This window comes from Centrocercus urophasianus, unplaced genomic scaffold (assembly GCF_019232065.1).
Source record: "Centrocercus urophasianus isolate 14NV4802_14NV808 unplaced genomic scaffold, USGS_Curo_1.0 seq_10, whole genome shotgun sequence".
In the NCBI taxonomy this organism is placed as follows: Eukaryota; Metazoa; Chordata; class Aves; order Galliformes; family Phasianidae; genus Centrocercus; species Centrocercus urophasianus.
This window is the reverse complement of record NW_024884142.1, coordinates 17,730,749-17,753,780: the sequence shown is the minus strand read 5'-3', so window position 1 is coordinate 17,753,780 and position 23,032 is coordinate 17,730,749. Positions and strand designations below refer to the sequence as shown.

The following is a 23,032-nucleotide window of genomic DNA, read 5'->3' as shown; positions in this document are numbered from 1 at the left end:
CTTCTTCCACATTCTTCACACAGATAACATTGCTCTTCAATAGAAGTTTGTTAATTAGTGCTTTTCAATAATCATGATATAAATTGTCATATCATTCAGCCACAGCCTACCATCTTAGCCCCATATGACATGGAACTGAGAGTTTGTCTTGTACTTATTTTTCATAGAGTTCATAAAATTTGCTGATTTTACTCAAGAAGTAAAGTGGGGAATGTTGTTGCTAATAACAGCAGCATATATTCTTGTATTGATTAATGGAGTACTTGATCCAATATTTAAGCCTTTGCATTGTCAAGAACGTAGGATCTGTTAAAGAAATCTGTTTTATTTTAAAGAGCATAGCAATATTGTTCTCTGAAGTAAAATAAATTCAGATCTTATTACAACTTTTAAACATGATACTATTTCTCCTTGCTCATCTTTAGTTTCATATTGTGATTTTCAGGCAATATTTGACTGGGTAGACATTGCTGGCATCAAGTTAGCATCCATGTCCCCAGTTGGAACGGATTTGGAGACAGTGAAGCAGCAAACTGAGGAACTTAAGGTATGAAATATTGTTTAGAGTATTCTGAATTTTTTTATTCTGAATTACGACTCGTAAGCAACTTTCAGTTTTCAGTTTTAAAGAAAAGATCTGTATGAAAATTTGAAATAACATTTCATTGCATAGTTTACATTATAAAATATATGACAGATGGCTTTGGAATAGACTTTGGTGGGATTACATAACTAGTGGTAGCATTCCTTCTCTTTCAAAAGCTGTAAGTTTTTAAAGAGGGTTCTTTTGTTATGATTAAATTTTCTGTCTTCCACAATAAACAATTTCCTTGATGCTTTGAGAAAATGCCTTCAGAGATTCACTTCCGCCATTATTGGCTTTCTCTAAGTGTTCTAACATGATACTGCGTCATTCCCAATACATCCAATAATCTGTAAGTCAAAAACCTGTCCATATGATTATTTGACTAAGTATCCCCCTGACTGTGCAACATATTTTAAATAAAAAGTGGGGATGTGTAATAATTGAGGAATATCCTTGGTTTTATTCCTGACTTGTAAAATGTTTTGATTGTGGACAGATTGTTTTCTTTATCTATGATATCATGATATGACTTCAAATGAACTGTCTCTATCTTCCATCTGTATGTTCAGAAAAACATACATCTGCAAATTATATTCAGACTGTGCCTTAGTTGTCTGTACAAGAGGGTGTTGTACTAAAGAAAGGTTGCTTTCAGGTCTTTTGAAGAATAATTCTATTTAAAGTGTTATATTGCTGCGACCACAAGAGTTAGAAATTACTCAAGTTCTGTCTTGTTTACAAACCAGCAAGATCATTAGAGAGTATTTTTCTATTGGGTATCCTTATTCTCCTCTGCTTACTGTTAGCAGTATCTGGTGGGATAATAAGACTTTATTTTATATTTTGAATTAACTTGAACCATCTGAATTGTATTTTACATGCATTTTTACCCATGAAAACTAACCCCCAAATTTATGAAAGTTGACAGTGCTGTACTGTTTTGTAAGTATTGCTGGAATGTGCTATGCTCAAGAAAGGCATTACGATATGTGTTTATTTTTTATTCTTTTTCTATTTACTGTAGCAATTTAAAACAGAAGCTTATCAGCAGCAGATAGAAATGGAAAGACTGAACCATCAAGCAGAACTATTGCTGAAGAAGGTAACGCAGGAAAGTGACAAGCACACCGTACAAGACCCTCTCTCAGAGCTCAGACTAATGTGGGACAGCCTAGAAGAAAAAATTATAAATCGACAGGTAAATAAACCTGAAAGTGGAGGCTTCATTCATGACTTTGTTTTTATGAGAAAAGTTTTTCATTACGCATAATGTTTGTAACAATTTATGTATTTGGTATTTTCTGTTTGGAACTTATACAACTATACTTAATGGAATTTTGATTTCAGTAATTTACTAAATTGCTTTTATGGTGTTTTTAAAAAACTCTTAGCAGAACTTCTGTCACTTCCTCTGTCAGCAGTGTAATGTCAAATCATTATTATTTCATTTTGATTATTTGATGACATTTAAAGTAGCAGTTAAAAGCATGTTCATATTTGCAAAATCATTATTAGCTTCTGAACTGAGCACTTTTTCTTAAAGCTTTCTTCTTTAAAATATGAATATTAAAATGTTTCATGTTCTTTACAAAATATTGAATTATCAAAGAGAGAAAGTTGCAGTGCTTTGAAGAGGTGAGTTTTTTTTTTTAATTGAATCATTTTAGTGCAAAAAAACATTTAAAGAAGATGATGCCTCAAGATGCATTTATATTGAAATTATATTTTAAAAGATGAAAACTATTGCCACATCTCTGATGAGAAGGGCTTGCAATCTTAGTTCTGCTCTGGTTACATGGGATCTTCGGAGATCAGGATTTTAAGCCTAGAACATAAGGCTTTACAATGGATTTGCTAACTCAGCTCTGACTACAAAGCAGTTCCTGTGTTGAATAGCTGTTTGTCTCTCTTTTTTATGCTATCGTAAGTGTGGACTCTGCTCTGGATTATGGTGACTAATGGTAATTTAAGCCAATTCAATAGCATCGTGAAATCATTTCATTGTTAATTTATTTTATTTTTACTATAGCACAAGCTGGAAGGTGCCTTGTTAGCCTTGGGGCAGTTCCAGCATGCCCTGGATGAGTTACTTACATGGCTGACGCATACAGAAGACTTGCTGAACGAACAGAAACCCGTGGGTGGAGACCCCAAGGCTATTGAAATTGAACTTGCCAAACATCATGTATGTAATTACAAGAAATATTAAATGAAATGTTGTTTGATGTTTATCTTAGTGATGAGTCTTGTAGTGAAACTCTGCTCTTGATAAATAGTTCTTTATAGAAATTTTCAAGATGCAGATTATAGCTGAAGTAATGTGGAAAATCTAATATCTTTTCTGTTTCTGTTTTATATTCCTTTCTTCCTTGCATTTGCTATGCAAATAACGTAGCCAAAAAAGAGCAGCTGACCCTGGTCTCCACCTCTTTTCACCTTCATTTGATCCAGGGAACTGAAAAGTCATTGAGCATATTAAATCTCCTTGAAGCAATAAACTCTTTGACTAGTTCTGTTTAGGCCAGGTCTTAGAAAACACACTTGACCTTTACACATCTTTGTTCTTTTTGGTCAGAAATAAAGAGAGTTGCAGTTCTGAAATCTGCACAATTGTGTCTTGTTTGGGTCCTGCCAACTGAGTGCTTCTCTGAAACTCTTAGCAAATTTCAGGGAAATCCATGTCTCCATCTTTTTATCTTTCTACATACAGTGTAGGGTTTTGTTGGTGGTGGTGGTGGTTTGTGGTTTTTTTTTAATAGCATTTTGCTGGTTAATGTGGCTTTAGAGCTGATGGAAGAATGCTTTCATTGTTCATTTAGAAAAGCATCTCTAAAGAGCAAAAGATCCTCTCTATCTCTTTAGATTTCTTACTAACCTCATAAATCCTTTCCTTCATGTCTGTCTCTTTATTTTTGGCCTGATGTGAAAATTATTCTTATTCAGAGTTCATTTTGGATTTACAGAGAATAGACTGAAATTGACAGTACACAGATAATTAAGACATATTCATTGTCTGTGTCAGTTCAGCTATGCGGCTTCTGAATCTCTTCAGGTAATCATTGGGAACCTGTGCAGAGTAAAATATATGTGTGCCCCATACAACTACTGTTAGAAACAGACTCTTTAAAAAGAAAAAACAACAAGAAACAGTTTATAAGTCCACCTTCCCCTCTCTGGAAACTTTTATATTCTTACTGAGTCACAGTGTTTTAATACTGAAGAGGCATCCAGATACCATACACGACTTCATCTGCCTTCAGTACTGAAGGAGTTCAGCAAACTCATCAACCAATCTACTTCCGTTTTGTAAAATAGAATTTATAGGTTAGAAAGTTCACACAGTAGTGCATCCTGTGGTAGCCTGGAAAAACATGCATCTCTTGAATAACTTTGGAAAGAATAGACCTTGTTCCTAGTGAGTCTCAGCAGGAAGGAAGGATTAAGATGCATCTGCTTGTGTGAATATCCTTTTTATTTTTTTTTTTTTTTTTTTTTTTTTTTGTCGATCAGGAAAATAAAATAACAAATAACTTACAGAGCTTGGCTTAGAAGAATTAAAGCAAAGGTGTGCATATGCTGTATACAAAGACTGCTTGTGACTTGCTTTTTCATTGTGATTTGGTCTGTGTATTTTATTCAAAAGTTAGAATCATAGAATCACCAAGGTTGGAAAAAGACCCTCAAGATCATCTAGTCCAATTGTTGACCTACCACCAATATTTCCCCACTAAACCATGTCCCTCAGTAGCACATCTAAACATTTCTTGAGCACTTCCAGGAATGGTGATTCAGCTACTTCCCCGGGCAGCCCATTCCAGTGCCTGATCACTGTTTTAGTAAAGGAAGTTCCATTGTATTTAGCTTTTTGTTTTCTTTTTATGTCCTTATGCTAGCATTTTGGTGGACATAAGTTTGAACGACATCTTCTGGAAGAGAGTAGGCAAAAAGTTGAGTTTCTTAGGTGCAGTTTATCATTCCCTTCCTCTAACCATTTTGCATATCGTCTTTTCCTGTTCTTCATTCCTGGTACTTTAAAGATTTCTCTTTATTTTTTTCTTTAATCCTTCTGAAAACAGCTTATTTTTCCTAAACATACTTTTTGTCGTTTATGGTTCTACTGTGGTTGATGGCAACAGATCTTAAACAAGGTCTTAATAGTAGGGGTCTTAATAGTGTTAAGCATTGTAAATTCCTGGGACGATTGAAGTGTCCTGCTAGCCTGACTACATGAGAAAAAAGACATAGGGGCAGTCAGAATGTTGTCTTCTTGTTCCTTTCTCTCCTTAGCCTACTGCTTCAGGAGGAGTCAGCAATACTATTTATAGTACTGTTTTCACACCTTGCCCTCATAATCAAAGAAGAGTGCTGTTAAAGAAAGTACGTAGTAAATGAAGGAAGATGAAGTGATACTGGATGTCTCAGATGTGCATCCTCACTAGCAGTGCCAGAAAGCTCAATTTCAGAAATATATATATTCAGAAAGAATGTATACATTTTTTCCCATGATATAAAAATAAAACACAGCATTCTGGCAGAGTGGTCTGTTATTGCTTTTGATTGAAGTTAGGCTAGTGATTAGCTTTTTGTAGCTGTATATCTGTGCTAATTGTAAGCTACTGTTTTGTCACTGGGTTAGAACCAGGTTGGTTACGTTCGCCTTTATTGAATAACTTATCAACGTAGCCAGTCATGCGTGCTGTGTTACAATTGTAGGTGCTACAGAATGATGTTTTAGCTCATCAGTCTACAGTAGAAGCAGTTAAGAAAGCAGGAAATGACCTGATTGAATCAAGTGCTGTTGAAGAAGCAAGCAATTTACAGAGCAAGTTGGAACTTCTGAATCAGCGCTGGCAAAATGTGTTGGAAAAAACAGAACAAAGGAAACAGCAGCTGGACAGTGCCTTGATTCAGGTGAGCAGGAAATGATAAAAGAAAGAGATAACTCAGAAAAAAAGTGTCTTTTTACATAAAATACTAGAAATGCACTGGAAATTGACCTCAGTGAAAGCTGTAATGCAGACACTCCTAAATTTGGCTAACGTTTAGATCCAGCTGAGCTTTCCACAGCTGTCCTTTGTCTTCTACAAGGCTGAATCAAGACCTCAGCTTTTGGCTATTTATTTTTAAAGGCTTAAGATTCTGTATACATATATTACTCAGGGAAAACGTTGATCTCACAGTGGCTCATTTAGCCTTCTTTCAGGATTTCCATGTTTTTTTATACTTTTTCATTATGATAGATGGAGGTAGTTTAAATTTGGTTTTGTTGTGTTTTTCCTTTCCTGTTTTTCTTTCTTTCATTTCCTCTGATTACTGAAAATACCTGATTGAATCTGTTGCCAATATAGTTCTGCATCTGAACTAGAATTTGGATGGAAAACATTTAAGTAAGCTCTAAAATGCTGTGGTATAATTTAGGCCCAAGGTTTCCATGGTGAAGTTGAAGATATGCAGCAATGGCTGACAGACACTGAACGTCAACTGTTGGCATCAAAACCTGTTGGAGGCTTACCAGAAACAGCAAGAGAACAGCTTAATACCCATATGGTAAGTATCAGTATTAGAAAGCTTTGCAAATTGCATTTCAGGACTAACTATCTTTCGTGAATATTTATGCTAAATGCAGTGCATGGTCTATATTTCACAATGTCTGTATTGTATCTTAAGAAATTTAATAGCCTTCACAACAGCACTGTTATTTTCAGTGGAGTGAAAGTAGTAATTTGGGAGGTGCCCAAAGCTTAGCCATTGTCCTTGTTTTCAGAAGGGAAAGCAGAAAGTGTTTACAGATTTTTCAGTGATTCATGTGCTCCTTTCCTCTTCTGTCCCCATAACTACCATTTATGCTCTTTCTCAGATATGAAGACCAATCTAAAAGGGTTCCACATTCATTTGGACCTTGAATCAAGGGACTTCATCTTTTATTCTTTATTTAACCAATGCTGACATTGAAATCATCATTAGCACAGATGTAATTAGGACTAATAGGTCATAAAGACTCTGCTTTAATTAGAAATGGAAATCTGATCAGGATGTCTGAATTATTCCTTTCCTTCCCTTCCTTCCTTTATAAGAGAAAAACTATGGATTTTTTCCCCTATGGGCCACAAAGCTTGATAAAGGACACTTTAACTTTTGAAGCCTTACCTCAGAGGAAGGTAGTCCATAGTGCTCCACTTGTATAAAACCTGCTATGCTGTTAGGCTTGGATATAAGCCCAAGCCCAGAGATCTGAAATTCTGACCTCTTTGCTTAGTTGTGAGAGTGATATTTACTGAACTAAGAGCTCTAAGATGCCTGGCACAGTTTCCACTAAAACACTGCATTGTCACAGCTTAATAAATCACATTTTATTTTGGAATGATGCAAAAGATTTTGCCCACAGATGTGCGGCCTTTTTTTCAAAATTTACCAGTAACTGTTTTTCAGAGGAATAGCATTTACAGTTTCCAAATCAGTTATGACAGGAAACAAGTGTGAAACATAGAAAGGATCTTAATTCTTTGACACCCCCCTCCAATCTCTCTCATTCTGTTAAAAAAAAAAAAAAAAAAAAAAAAACACAAAAAACCACAACAAATAAAAACAACAACAAAAGACCCAAACATAAACAAAATCTTTCTTCCTGCAAGGGTGGGGGCTGTGTAACCAAGAACCTGGGAGAACCAGTGTTCTTTCTATTTTTTTATCCTGGACATGGAATCAGATAAAGACCAAAAAATTTTCCTTGAAATGTATCAGAATTTTTCTTTGGCATATTCTATGCAAATCAGCAAACCAGTTTTTACAGATTAAAGGAATCTTAAATCTGAATTGTTGGAACAAGTGTGAATGTGTCCCCAGTAGTATGTACATATGTACAGTCATTTCCTAACTATGCATTTTAAAAGCCAATGCTATGTTGTGGATTGTCATACAACTGCAGATATTGTCTTGCTATTATCCTTGAAGGCACGTAAGTTTTAAAATATACGATTTTATTTCAGTTTAGTTAAATTCAGTGCATCTATGCAGCTCTGTGTAAATTGTTTTTTTGGCAACTGAAATGCTGAGATGGGTTGTCAGATTGAGAACAATTTATTGTCAGTTCCAAATTTCAACTTGCTCTTAAGGGATACAAACTATATTAATTTGTGACCTGAAACTGAAATAGAAATTTTTGCTCTATGTTTTATTGTGTTTTCTCCGTGGAAATAACATTATGAATCATCATCTTGAGTATAAGGTCTGTTTCTACGTTCATGAATAAAAGGTCCCTGAACTGTAGTCAGTTCATAAATGGAGTTGTGCTTGGGTAGCATTTCCAGCTAAGGCAGCTCCGGGAATAAAAGAGATATGAAGAGGTGTTACTGGACACCAGCAGGAAAGAGGCTTGCAGAGAGGCCTCCTTGGCTTCCCCTGAGCCCAGCCCCAGTGTTTCAGGCCATACTTGGCGTGCCGTGTCTCGCTTGTGCTGTGCTCCCTACATTTACTTCTGAGGGGTTCTTGCACTGCAGCAGAAAAAGGTGCTTTGGAAAGTTAAGGAAACTAGAAATATTTTGAGGAGTTTGGGAACATAAGAAAAAAGCAGATGAGGTGACAACAGTGTTCTTGGGAAGAAGGGGCAAAGCTTTCTGGAATCTTAGTTCACGGTGGAACCTTCTTCCTGCTTTGCTGTCCTCTTTAATCAGATACAATCCTGTGACCAATACCTCTTAACCCACAGAAAATACTGAGTTTACATTCTTTCCTTCGGAGTCAGAGAAAAGGTTCTTTTCCTCCCATCTGCAAGCCACTTACTGATCATCTGGAAGAAGATCTCCATCTGGGAGTCTGCACCAACCTCAGTGCATTTTCAAGTGTCTGTTGCAAATTTTGGAAATGCACTTTTGAATGAGGGGAATGTATGTGAGTTCCAATTCTCTTGCCACCTCACCTTCAACGTGATTAAAAGAGAATAGTGAGTTGAGTAGTTAGAAGGTAGAACAACAATTGCCATTATTTTTCCAGCTTTCTATATATATGTAAAATATCTTGCTTTTGTGTAGTGAGTGAAGGAAAATACAGACAAAACACAAGACAAGACGTACCGTAAAACAGCCCTCCCAGGTTGTCCCACCTGCTTTCAAAGGTGTGTAGGATGTGTCTGGGCTTTCAGCGCACTGTATAATGCTGACACTTTTTGTGTTTTAGCTGCAGATGGACGGTAAACCAACAAAGTTGTAGGAAATCTTGTGCAATGAGATAAGTGCCTAGTACTCTCTTTGCCAAGCTTTGCATCTCAGAAAGAACATCTGACAGACAATACAAGTTCTCATTTCCTGAAGAATTGGGCCCTTTCTTTGTTCATTTGGCTGTTTATGAATTACATATGTTTCTTTTATTAGTCTTAATCATACCCACAAAATGTTGGGGGAGGAATGCTATGCTAACGTTAATAAAGAGTATTGAATTTCTACCTGACTTACTTTCTATTGGTTTCTTTATTTAGGAACTTTGTGCTGCCTTTGAAGCCAAAGAAGAGACATATAAGTGTCTAATGCAGAAAGGCCAGCAGATGCTTGCAAGATGCCCAGAATCTGCTGAAACAAATGTTGAGCAGGACATAAATAACTTAAAAGAAAAGTGGGAATCCGTACAAATGAAGCTTGGTGAAAGAAAAGTATGTGTTTATACGTAACAATAGAAGTGTAAATCATGTATTTAAGACTGTTAATGTCCTGTCCTTTTATACATGCAAGCTTGCTTAGTCTTTTAGATTTAAAATCAACTGTAGAGATAGTTGTGCAGAATTCATTATTTTGCTTAAGCAAATACTGGGGAAAAACGGGTTTGAGAAGTTGATTAACGAGGGGGGCAGGATAGCTGAGAAGAGCATATTATTCTACAGAAATATCTTAACTGATGCTAATAATACTAACTTTATAGAGTGAGGGCTTTTCTGTTTTTTTTTTTTTATTACAGTGATCACAGACATGAAAGAAAGAGTTAAATTATTTGATGGTTCAAGTTTATTTTGTTCTCGATACAGAATTGCTGCATTAATTTTCCTAGCTTTTATCCATTTTCCCTTGAAATTCCCAAAGGCTTGGCCTTCTGCCACTTCAAGTGACTTCCTTCTGCTCTAAGTAGATCAATAAGTAGATCAATAGCATGATTTCACTGATGTGCAACATACATTTTTTTAAATTAATAATTCCATTTTTCTTTCATCCCTTCATGATATATAGTGCATTTGCTCTACCTCAGTGAAGCAGTGAAGAAATTCAATAATTACACAGAAATTCTCTGCTCGCCCCTAATGTGTATAAGGCAGAAATAATTAACTCACAACTTAGTTGTATTTTAAAGTAAGACTGATGGTGTCTCTTAAGATAAGTATAATGGAAGAGTGTCAGATGAATTAATGCACAATTTGAGCGTCTTCTTATAGAAAGATATAAGTCTGGATTGCTTGGCTAGGCCGACAATATTGACAGTTTGAAAACATTCTCTATCCAAATATAGTCTCAGTTCAGGTAACAAAAATGACAGCTGTGCCGTATTAGACAGAAGTGATCTAAGCCAACCTGTTATTTCTTTAGTGCAAAAGAATAAATTGGATGAGTGCTTTGAGGCTCTTTCCAAGTGCACTACCATCATAGATTTCTGGTATTCTACTAGTTTTGTAAATAAATAAATAAATAAATAAAAGCCACATGTCTCATTACAATTAACTACCACAAAATTTAATGTTCTAATGTATAAAATTTATCCTAGTCCTAGATGCTGTATTTATACCCATCTGTAATAAATAGTTTTACTGTTAAGTTTCTATCCATCCTCTTTAATAGTCTCAAACACAGGCAATTATTTTAAAATATAGAACTCAGAAATTCTGAGTTGAAAGAATGTTCAAAAATGTTAATCTTAATGTTAAATTAAAATGGCTTACTCCAAAATGCTCAATTAAGATAGTTTACTCAGCTGAATACCCTGCATAATATCAGCTGCTATTAAGATATAACCTTTCTTTACAGACCAAACTGGAAGAGGCCCTCAATTTAGCAATGGAGTTCCACAACTCACTTCAAGATTTCATCAATTGGCTCACACAGGCAGAGCAAACTCTAACTGCAGCTTCTCGGCCAAGTCTTATCTTGGACACTGTCTTGTTTCAAATTGATGAACACAAGGTATGTACAGAAACAGATGTGTAATGTTTTTCTCCCACTCTTTTGAGACAGTTGAACAATGTTCAAATCAACTCTGTAACACTGGCATTCAGAAATAGTTGAATTGTTTTAAACTGCATTTTATGCTTACTGCTATATCTTTCTTTATCACAGTGCTTTTTCGGTGTTTACTCAGTGCATGAGTAATATATTATTTACAAAAATTTTCTCTCTTTTTTTTTTTTTTTTTTTTTTAAGGTTTTTGCCACAGAGGTGAATTCTCATCGAGATCAGATCATAGAGCTGGACAAAACCGGTACCCATTTGAAATACTTCAGCCAGAAACAAGATGTAGTCCTTATTAAGAATCTGCTGATTAGTGTACAGAGTAGATGGGAAAAAGTAGTTCAGCGTTTAGTCGAAAGGGGAAGAGCTTTGGATGATGCAAGGAAACGAGCCAAACAGGTAATTGTTGTACAACTCTTTGAACTTAGCTGAAATTATATCCAGACTCTTGAAGTATATGGTGCTTTAAAGCACTTTCAGCTTTGTCTGGGTTAGTGTAACAGACTCCGTTAAGTTAGTGGAGCAATTTCTGTGATGCAATCATAGAGCACTTCATTTGGAAGGTGAAGTCTTCATTTTCAACCAGAGCAATAACTTGGATCTGCAATATAGGATGATCTGAAAGAAGAAAGTTGCAGTGTGGGTTCCAGATGTGTAGCAGTGCCATCTGTCCGCAAAGAGAAGTTACACAGTCAACCCCTTATATTTTAAAAATGTGATGAATATCTTTTGCTAGTCTGTACGAGTATTGCTTAGAATTTCTTAGTATTTTCTTCCTTTATTTGCTTTGTCTCTTTGTTAATAATCATCACTTCCTCAGGTTCTTACAATAGTTAACATAACATCATCTTCTAAGATCTCTCAATTTATTTCCTTAAAAACTTGTAGAGTTTTTTACAGACCTTTCCTTACCGGGGAGCATTCATTTATTTTCTTTAGATTCATGTTCCCCTCACTGAGGAACATAAATGATAACATGTAAAATGTGTGAGAGGAATGTAATATCATCAGTAAGAAGTTTTAGGTTTTCTTAGTCAAGTGAGGATTTGATCATATTCACAGTCAAACCACTTTCATTCTTCATTGTTACTGCTACTCAGTTGCTAGAATAAGAACTTTTTTAGGGGCATATGTTTGAGCAAACATTATGCCATAAAACCAACATTAAAAAAAAAAATCCCAGCAATTTTTCCTGGGCATTTACACACATGGCAGTTCTAAAATGACATGTACAGTAGAAAAGATCTCAACTTCCTTCACTTTGAAAAGCTGTATGCAACTAGTTTTATTTATTTAGAATGACAACTGTCTGGGCAGAGTGAAGAAGGAATACTGACAGGTGTCAGTTTCAACGCCTGATCTGCAGCCCTGAAAAATAGGGCTGAATTAGTTCTTTATACTTTCATATTTAGGCAGCCAGGCAAAAAGAATTTAAAAACAAACAAACAAACAAAAAAACCCAAAAAAAAACCACAAAGAGAAACAACAAGCTATTAAAAATCTAGTCCCAAAGGCTTGCCACTTTCTGAAAGCTGGTTAAATCTTTAGTCTTACCCTGCTTCCTTTCCTGAAGTACTGTTGTTGAGAAAGGAAGGAAGATGAAGAATCTGTTCAGTGCCCACAAAGATAGCATTTGATACATGAGAGCATTTTTGAACCTCTCAGGGAAGATCTTGGACAGTCATCCATTCAGTTTTCCCCAGTGATTTATAGCTGTTGTCCCATGTAGACAGTAGCAAATCCGCATTCTTGCTGTATTTTTATTCAGTATTAAAAATGCAGGAATTCAAATGACAAGCACATCGATGGGAGTTACGAGTATGTCTGTGAAAGATGCATATTGGGCTTACATACAGATCGTGCATGTAAGAGGTTACTAATTCATATGGGTGAAAGGAGGCTAAGTCCAGTGATTAAGTCCACAGGTTGGTTGGAGAGGTTAGGGAGAAAAATCACCCCAAGCCTTTCCCAAATATGCAGAGTACTTGCCTGTAGAGAACTGGTCAGGGCTGAATGTTTGTGGAGTATTTTAAGCATCAGTGTGTTCTTAACTCTACATATCTCACTTTTCCACAGTTCCATGAAGCCTGGCACAAACTTATGGAGTGGCTAGAAGAATCAGAGAAGTCTTTGGACTCAGATCTCGAAATTGCAAATGACCCTGACAAAATAAAGATGCAGCTTGCACAGCATAAGGTGAGTTGTGACTGCTGAAATGCAAGATGCCCAGTTAAATCTAAGTCTGTCAGCCTTGTACTGCATACAGTTAGCAAAGAAGGTGGACTTCTGGACTCACTGCAATGAAAGTGTTATTAGCATAAAACTAAATGCCATGTTACAAGTGAGGACTCAAAACAAATGCTTTTCAAAGAACTTGATCTGTGGTGGAATGATTAATTTTGAATAGGAAAGCCATAATTACACAGCACTATGAAAACTTTTTTTTTTTTTTTTTTTAAATGAAAACAAGAAAAAAAAGTAATACTTTATCAGAGAAGAAATCTTTTTTTTCTGTCCTTACAACACACATTTGCCACCCAGTTACTTCTTTGGGATTTTCCTTGTAATACTAGAGGATTATCTCAAGGATGAAAAATAATTGGCATTCTCACAGGCAGTTGCTTTTTAAGCATTATTAATGGAAGTCTCCAGAAAGTACAGTTGACACTGTTAGTAGAAAAGGTGCTTTCTCTGCATAGGATTCAAAATTCCAGGCGCACTTTTCCACAAACCCAGCTACTACAGGCGAAAATGTAGCAATCTCCTCTGTTAATGTGGCTTTTCAAACAAGTAAAGTTGATGTGAAGTTGAAGGGAGCTCTACAGTTACGTCAGTCAGAACAAAATGAAGGACAGAGGAAGTCTACTTCATTTCTACTTTTGTAAAGCATTGAATGATGTATTAGTGAGAATAGTGTGGGTGACTGGTTGAATCTTCAGAGACAGGCTGTATCCAAAGATTCATCTTGAAGCAGATTTATCAGAGACAAAATGTTGAAAGATCTTTTTTTTTTTTTTCCTCAATTCTGGCATACATTTACTTCTACTTTTCATATTGACTTTAGTCTTCTACTTTTTACAGTATTATTTTATTCTACAGAATATACCCAAAGTTTTGCATCTTATCTCTCTCCCTCTGTGTGTAGTTTCTCATGATTGTTTTTTTACCTCTGGCAAGTTTTTGCCCTGCATGAGTGGTTAATGCATGAGCCTTCTTCATATTTTTATAATTTTCATTTTTATTACGATTTAAGTATTGTTTAGGTATTGTTTATCCAGCAGGATAATGTTCTGCTTCAGTGTAAAAGAGTTGGCTGTTGGCCAAGCAAAAATAGTTTTACCTGTGTTTGGTATTAAAGCTTTTAGATAAAACGTGCATTAACATTCTGTTGTGCTAAATTCGCAGTTGTAGTTTGTTCTGGGATCACTGTTGCCAGAACTTGAAGTAAATTCTGAGCATTTAGAAAAAGGTCTTTTGTTTAAGTTTATCTTTATTCTATTCTCTGACTTTATCAATATTTTAATCCCTCTGTTTCTTTCTTTTTTTTTTAATAAAACGTTCGAACTTCTCGTGAGTACAGTCAAAACATTCTAACTTTTCTTTGAGGTCCTTTGAGGTCCTGGGGTTTGACATTCTGCCCTTCTGTTTTCCTCTCTTCAGAAGTTTTAAACTTCATGTCCTACTTGTCCTTTATATGTACAGCAGCACATTTTAGGAGCCCTGACTTCCTCATGCAGATTGGCATATTCATCAGTTCCCTCAATGACAGATTTTCTACATCTCCTTTATGCATTAAATACCTGCAGAACATAGCTTCTTAAGTTCTTGAATCCTTTAATAAGGAGCAGGCAAGAATGTGGACATTAGGACTGAAGCTGGTATTTTGGTGAAAAACACAAAGATAAATAAAAAGTGCATGAGAGAGGGAGACCCGTGAACTTTGTGACTTCAGACTTCAAACAACCACCTTCCCCCATTGCCAAGAAATCAACTCGATTGTTTTCTAATGAGCTGTCAAACCTCCCAGCACTGCAATGTCCTTCCTTGTATTTTGAGTCTTTTCCTTCCACTCCCACATATACCCGTTTTGTCAGTCTTTGTCTTTTCTGTCCAACCTTGAAGGTTTCCTTGCTCCATTTAGTTAGTGATTTTACTATCTGAACTCAGTGTGTGCTGTGTGTGTGCTGTAAGCAATAATTTGGACTTGCTCATTGCCAGTTGTTACTGCCAAAAAAAGAAAAAAAAGGCCCTGAAAGAGAAAAGCCAAGAAAATGTTTTCTGTCTCACTTACATCCAGTGCATTGCCAGGGACTTTTGGAGAGTTATTCATGGTCTGTTTATCAGCAATTTTCTTCTCATTTTTAGAAGTCAGGAGTGGAAAAACCCTTAGTAGGTCACCCATTCCATTTCTGTGCTAATGCTGGATGTTTCTTAGAATGCATTTATGTGAACCTAAGTAATTTTATCTGTGTGCTCCTGTCTTCATTAGAAGGAAGGTAAATAATTAATTACTGAGATTTCATTCATGTTACCTGTCTGATCTTGGCAGCTGAAATGCCTTAAACCAAAATTTACTCTGTTATGCCTCTGCGATATCAAATGAAAGTAGATTTAGTATAGTGTGTGCAATCTCTCAAAGGATGAATTGACTGCAACCCTTTGTTCACTTTCAATTTATTTTTTTTTTTAATGTATGATCCTCCTCTGACAGCAGTTTCTTTGTGCACATCAGGAAACGTCCATATAGCTTTCAGTAGTTAATAAATGTCATCAAATAAACAGGAGCAGTGACCTATGTGTTATTTGTGTTGATGGAACTTTCTGGTTATTTTTTTCATTTTGAAAAGGGTTTTTATTTTTACTGTAGTTCAAGGTTGATAGTGGCATTTGTATTCTTACTTAAAACATGATTCCTTGTTTTATTTGAGGAAAATGAAAGAACAATAGGGGAGAGACACTCAATTGCAAAACAGATGCTATCTTTTTTTTTGCTGACCAATTTCAGATCTTCAGTTCCCTCTGATTCCTAAAATAACCAGAAAACCAGGACAGTGCAGTGTAAAATATCAGGAACCTTGAGTCACTTTTGGTGAAGCAGGCAGTTTCTGTGGCACAACCCAGTGCCTACTTCTTTTTACTTCACACATGCTTCCACTCCACCTGGCTTTGATTGCCATCTAAAAAATGTTAATGACTCTGTGAACACATGGGAAAGTTGGTGAAAGAGTCATAAGCTACCAGGGCCCAGCCTGGTGCACAGCAGCTGGGAGCAGCTTGCAAGCTGGAGCTGAGCAGTCGTGCTTGTGCTGGTAGGACCGTGTAGAATCTTTGCAGTTTTTATGTGCCCTGAGGAATTATGAATTTTAACTGATAATTATTTCCACGACAGATTTTATTATATTAAACATTGCTCTGAGAGACAACTGAAACTTCCATTTCAGAAAACAATGAGCAAAAACTGTTTTTTGACAGGTATTCTCTGGTATTTTTTTCTGACAGAATACTCAATTCTGGATATGCAAGACTGTTTTTTAATTATTATTTGTTTTATTTTATTTAACTGTTTTTCTACTAGCAGTTCATGGAGATATGAAATAAAACACTTTAAGCATTACTGTCATTCAAAAGCTGCTGTGCAGGACTGATTGAATCCTTTATCAGTGTTCATTTATTTAATTATTTACCCTGTAATTCTGTTTACATCTCTGCTATTTCAAGATGAGCTCTGTTTCTGTGTGTTCTTCTGTTCCATGCAAAGCTTCCAAAAGCTCCTTGCCAAAGGAGTTGTCGCTGTGGGCAGGCAAATGCAGCTGCTTTGTCACCTTTATCTTTCCAAAGTCCCTGGGTTACAGTTATGTTTTTGCTATTGTTACTTTTGCCTGTGTTTATTGAAATGTCATCTGGCTGCTTCTCATACCTAAATCTGTATGCTTTTGGCACACAGTTCTTGCCTCCTGTAGCAGGTTTTAGTCTTAAGAGGGATTAAATTCTTATGGATGGAAATCTCTCATTTTGACCCCAGTGAGCTAAAAAAGAATGATCTTTGTAGCCTCTGGGGTGCTCTACACTAGTTTGAAATCTTAAAATGTAGTGTAAAGAGTGTTTGGTTTAATGGCTCCCAAACTAGTAGTCCTTTCACATTTTTCTGTTTCTTGGGCAGCCTCTGGCTGAAATGTGGGATATAGGAGCTAAGGCAGGATGGGAATCATCATTCACTGAAGAAGGAATTTCCCAAATCATTCCTGTAGTTGTAGAACTGCTTCTGTTCCCAGAGAGGGATAAAAGGCACAGCCTCTGTTAGTGTCAAGTTCCATGTGATTTTATCTATGCTAACAAACTAAAAAAAATTATAGTATGCTTAGAATCTTCTTGCCACAATATTTACTATTTACATTGCAAATAGTTTGACAAAGATTAGTTCACTGTGATCTATAAGCATTTGATGCTATGTACGTATTTTTCTTCCACGTTCACAGGAATTCCAGAAATCTCTTGGTGCCAAACATTCTGTATATGACACCACAAACAGGACTGGACGCTCCTTGAAAGAGAAAACCACCTTGGCTGATGACAATTTGAAGCTTGATGACATGCTGAGTGAACTAAGGGATAAATGGGACACAATTTGTGGAAAATCAGTAGAAAGGTAAAAAAAAAAAACAAAAAACAAAAAGAAAACCAAAAGAACCCAATCCAATTATTCAACAGCTGAGAAGAAGGCTTATGAGAGTTCTTCTGTTTTGGCTTCTGTTGTGCAGAAATAAAACGAGAGTGGCTTGTTTTGCCATTTAAGACCGGGTGGGAGGGGCAGATGAGCAGCCCTCATTTATTTGGAGAAAGTGCTTTGTGCTGGTCAATGCAGGTGGACTGGGTTGCTCAATTAACTTCATTGGTAAATTCCTACTTGAGTGGAACCTCCAATGTCTCCTCCAGGAGTCTATGTCTGAGAATAGCTTAGGGAAGCAAGAAGAAGGTCACCTACTTCAGAGATGGCAGAACATGTACTCCTTGACTGTTCAGAGCTCGGAAAAGAATTGTGTTCATCCCACTGTGTATTTCAGCATCCCCTCTTCCCCATCCTTTCCTCCCCCCATTTAAAACGGAGAATACTGATTTAAAGCTTATATTACTATATAAGCTATTTAATTAATTAATTAATTAAATTAATTTAATTAAGGTTACTATTTAATGCTGAAAATGTTTTCTTAAATTGTATTTTCTCAAAAGGAATGATTTTTAACTAAATTTATTCTTCTTCTTGTGTTCATTTCACTTCCCCAGACAAAATAAACTGGAGGAAGCCCTGTTATTTTCAGGACAATTTACTGATGCTCTACAAGCTCTCATTGATTGGTTGTACAAAATTGAACCTCAGCTAGCAGAAGATCAGCCAGTGCATGGTGACATTGATTTAGTGATGAACTTGATTGACAATCACAAGGTAATTTCAAAAACTTTCATCTTTTTTAATTGCTAGACTGCTCCTAAGTGTAGCATTTTAGTTCTATTTCATTATTTGGCTATTCTGTAATATTAGAAGCATGGAATATTCTTATAACATTAACATGTTGTTGACAATGGAAAATGCTATAAAACAGACTTGGAAGAAAAAAAACCTGCTAATAACTAATTGGCACCAATTAGCTGCCAGATATTCGATTTAATGCTGCTATCTTGTGTATTTATGAGTATCGTGTCAAGCATCACAGATTAGCATTTATGAATATGTGCGTATGGGAAGAGGTGTCAAAAATGATTTTACTGTAAAACTTAAGCGGAGGTAAAGACAGGATTCTTTCAGTACATCTGCTAACCAAATGTCCAGTGCAGTTGCTGTGACTACAGCAGCCTTTATGAAAAGAAAAGCATTGAATATTTCAACCCTGCAGAGCTGCTGTAAATTTGTGGAGAAGAGCAGTTGCAATGCTTAAGTCATGGTGCAGAGTTACAGAGCTAGACTAAGGCCCGTGAACCCTACATTTGCTGCAGTATTTTTTCAATCAAGTGTTCTTGGAGATGGGAGCAAGTAGGGGATCTAGGGCCATGCCTCTGAACTGCAGTTCCTGTCAGTATGTCAGAGGGGACAGCTGATGAAGTTACTGGGATTGTGAAGTCTACACACATCAGAGTTGCTCTTCTACAAGTATCCGGTGACTGCTTGGTGAGAAGAAGACTTTGTCCTCTTGAAGAAAAAAGTATTTGGAAACAGAAGTTATCTATAAAAATTAGCCCAAAATGTGCTCAAATTGCTTCTGAAGTCCCGTCGTGTATCACAGCTATGTCGTAATCAGCTGCATGATATGCTGCGGTTACCATATTTTAAGAGGTTTTTCTTCACATAAGTGGAGCTCATTCTTCCCATGAATGTGAAAGTATTCTCATAAATATATGAATATGTAATGAGATCTACAGCCAGATCTTCAGCTTTTAGTTTTAGGTTTTGGTTTTAAACCTTCTCCTTGATGGTTAATGTTTTATCTGTCTGATCTTCTTGTGCTGTGGCAACCAAGCACATTAAAGCCAGTGTGGTAAGTTTGCTGCATTTCCCATGCATTGCATCAGGACGGGGGGTGTTCTCAGGATCTGCCTGACATTTTCCTATTATATTCCAGTCTTATTAGGATAGAGTGGAGTGTAAATATCTTCATATGAAATCTAATGAGCAGAACTTGTGTGTCTTGCATCATTTTCAGTTATCCAGTACTGAACTAAATTCATATTTGTATTTCTTTTTATAACCAGTTGTTTTTCAGTTATTGTTTGTATTATTATGCCTTAATGAATTAAACATTTCAAACATATTTGGTGGTACCTAGGTTTTCCAGAAGGAGCTGGGAAAAAGAACAAGCAGTGTTCAGGCTCTGAAGCGCTCTGCCAGAGAGCTTATAGAGGGCAGTCGTGATGACTCGTCCTGGGTCAAAGTACAGATGCAGGAGCTGAGCACTCGCTGGGAGACAGTTTGTGCCCTGTCAGTATCCAAGCAAACACGACTTGAGCAGGCTCTCCGACAGGTAAAAGACTGATACCGATGCTACATGTCCTGTGTGAGAAGTAGAGGACATACCATATAGTCTAGCTGACAGAAATTAAATTTTATTTTCACTTCAGCTCACTAAATTTCATTTAATTTTGTTTGAAAATATTAGTTTTCTTGTTCATGCAGTTTACCTTTTCTTTGTCCCTTTACAACAATATATAAATGGTACCTCTTAGCATTTTTACTATACTACAAATACTAATCAAATGTTTCAAAAACATTACCATCTAAGGGAATCACTGAAGTTACAGATGAGCATGAAGAGTGGTTAGGAACTGCACTCACTCCCGTTTCAGGAAGCTGAAGATTGTAATCATATTTACACTCTTTGTACCTTATTAAAAAGAAGTACATTTGTGTACTAGAACCATTTTTACACTGACACAATTACAGAAAGAAATTGAGTTGTGATGAGTACACTCAGGAACTACAAGAGACTATGTCAGTATTGGCTAGTACCAGTCCTGAATTAATAGGACCATCTGTATTGATTGTAAAACTGAAATACAGTGAACAGTTCTGTGAAGGCATACTATTTCAGGCTGATGCTTGATTGGAGCTCTAGCAATAGCAGTATATCCACTGCCTATAAAATTTCTGCCCTGCTATTCCCAGGGTGCTGTGTTCATCCAGCTCTTCGGTCTCTCAGCAGGAAAAATTCTGAGTTACTTCAACACTAAATGTGTCTGAATATGACTGTGCCTAAAGGTGGAACTTTCTTTTTTTTAACAATCATGGAAAGGTCAGTCACCAATGGGCTCTCAGTTGATTTTGCTTAACCAGTGATGTAGGCAATGCAGAAAATACAGTTCTCATTTCTCCAGCTGGTCCACAAGAGCACCGCCTGTGTAATTTGTCAGCATAAAGGCATGACATTCTCAACTAAGCTGTAAATACACTATAAATCAGATGGCTAAAAGCATGACTGGGCTTTTAGGCTTCCTATAAGTTTTTGGGAAGCATGAGATATTTTTACGGTTATGAAAATGTAATACTGTATATCATTGACTTTTTAATGGAAAGTTAATGTGCCAGTACTGCTGCATGATTAATGGCTCCAAATCTGGGCTCAGTCTGCTTGTGTAAGCTGCAGTCTGTCTGTCAGGTCCCTTCATCCGTGCCCATGACTTTTTGTATTCTAACAGGCAGAGGAATTCCACTCTGTTGTTCACGTCCTTTTGGAGTGGCTGGCAGAGGCAGAGCAGGCTCTTCGTTTCCACGGTGTCCTTCCAGATGATGAAGAGGCCTTGCGTACACTGATAGATCAGCACAGGGTAAGCGAGAAAGTGAAGAGGGTCCTCTTTGTTCTAAGACATCTGTTACAAGGAGGCAAGGTCTATCTCATGTAATCATATTCAGCCAGGAGTTGGACTTGAGGATTATTATCATCCCTTCCAACTTGGGTTATTCTATGATTCTGTTTAGCATCCAGGATTTGTTTTTGCGACTGTTTCTATGTCGAAGTTAGACCTTTAATGAATTTGACAATTTTGTAACCATACTTATGCTGAGTTGTTGTTTGAGTCATTTTGGCTTACTAAGAAAACAATGGGCAAGTAGAAAGTTGCTGTAAACATTTAGAAACAGATTAATATATGCTGGAAAAATATCTGACAGTTATCACACAGGCAGTTAAAATAACAAAAGTGTGTCGTCTTAGCATCACTGAGCTAACCACCATATACTTTCGAGGTCATTTGTAAATGTCAGTGGAATGATATCATGCATTAACTTTCTGTCATGGTGGAACAGCATGCCTCATGTTTCATGCACATTAGGTACTGAAATGCTGCAGTGCCTTAGGTATTGCAAATACGAGATTACAAACTGATTTTGCAGTAGTGAAATGGAGCCATAGCTAGGTCAAGAGTCTAATTAAAAATCTTTAAGCTCCTATTTTCCCTCTACAACAAGGAGTCTACATACAAGCATGTCTAGGCCCATGCAAAACTCCGTATAATTGCAGTGACAGTAATATAAAGAATGTAATGTAAAAATAAAATTGCCAATGTTGTTATGGTATTCTTCACCCTGAAGAAAGTTGCAACAAAAATTTACAGTTAAAAAAGGAAAATCATCTTGATTAAATTGAATTTGGGAGTAGTAGCACGCAGAATACTCACTAGAACAACACAACCTTGGTGTTAGATGTTTAAATTTGCTAAATCATGCTTAAAATTGTTGAATAGAGTTTAGAACATATTCTACCGCCACCATTTTCATTTTAAAGGCCAAATAGTAGAAATGCAGACAGATCTAGATCGTGAGATCAAAAGCTGGGCAATGGAAACGAGCATTGTCATTGCTTGTTTTCCTCCTGGCTCTTGTTTCTTTTACGATAATCTGTCACTGCAGCTCACCTTGGCCACTGCAGCCCACCTCAACCTTTCCAAAACCATTTTGAGCTGTAGTACTGCAGGAACTGGTAGGGTCTTATGAGGGGACTGGTGTCATGATTGAGACTTAAACCCTGTCATTAAACTATAGTTAAAAATAATTAGTCATTCATCTCAGTATATACACAGCCTACTGGGCATTTAGAACAAGGTACAATAGACTTTTTTTTGTACTTCTGTTTCATAATATGTTCATATTTAATTTGTAGAGGCACAGGATAATGTAATTATGATTTGTAGAACCTGTTTTTACAATATTCTGTTGACATTGAACTGTCTAAGATCTTACTTGGATGATCTTTAATTTTTGTAATCTAGGATAACCCTTAGTGGAGGGAGGGAAGAAGAGTTAAATTTTCAGAGGCATGGTTCAGTTTTGTAGCTCAATTAGGGATTGTAAAGTGTTTTTTTTAAAAAAAAAAAACAAAAAAACACCCCAATTCCACTATGCACGGGGAGACGTTGACAGTTTCCATCTCACTAAGACATACCAATTCACACAAGGTGTAGACATATATAGACAGAAAAAAATAGGTAGAATTGTAAAACCAATAAAGTAATTAAAAAAAAATATATATATAGAACAAATAGAAAAAGTTTAGGTTTCTGGCTTTCCACTCTCAGTTCAGTTCCAATCTTGCCACCCTTCCTTCTGCCAGACTCCCGAGGAACATCATTGGCTATGAACTTAGATGCTCAAAGCTGTAAACATCCTTTTGGTTTTAGAAGACTTTTCCCACATGGCAGAACCTCCGAAAACAGCTGCTTAATTAGCAGTCTCTGTTTCTGTTCTCTCTGAGTCTCCTCCTCTGCT

The 23,032-nt window shown here is 36.4% G+C and overlaps 1 protein-coding gene across 1 annotated transcript in view; it reads left to right on the top strand.

Moving 5' to 3' along the window:
* DST (dystonin) overlaps positions 1–23,032 on the top strand; it is a 293,027-nt gene that overhangs the window by 251,161 nt on the left and 18,834 nt on the right. The window contains 13 exon segments of the mRNA XM_042829656.1: positions 446–547; positions 1,611–1,784; positions 2,616–2,771; positions 5,300–5,497; positions 6,005–6,133; positions 9,057–9,227; positions 10,585–10,740; positions 10,978–11,184; positions 12,862–12,981; positions 17,262–17,431; positions 18,067–18,226; positions 19,602–19,796; positions 20,968–21,096. Coding sequence (XP_042685590.1) covers positions 446–547; positions 1,611–1,784; positions 2,616–2,771; positions 5,300–5,497; positions 6,005–6,133; positions 9,057–9,227; positions 10,585–10,740; positions 10,978–11,184; positions 12,862–12,981; positions 17,262–17,431; positions 18,067–18,226; positions 19,602–19,796; positions 20,968–21,096 — 2,067 coding nt within the window.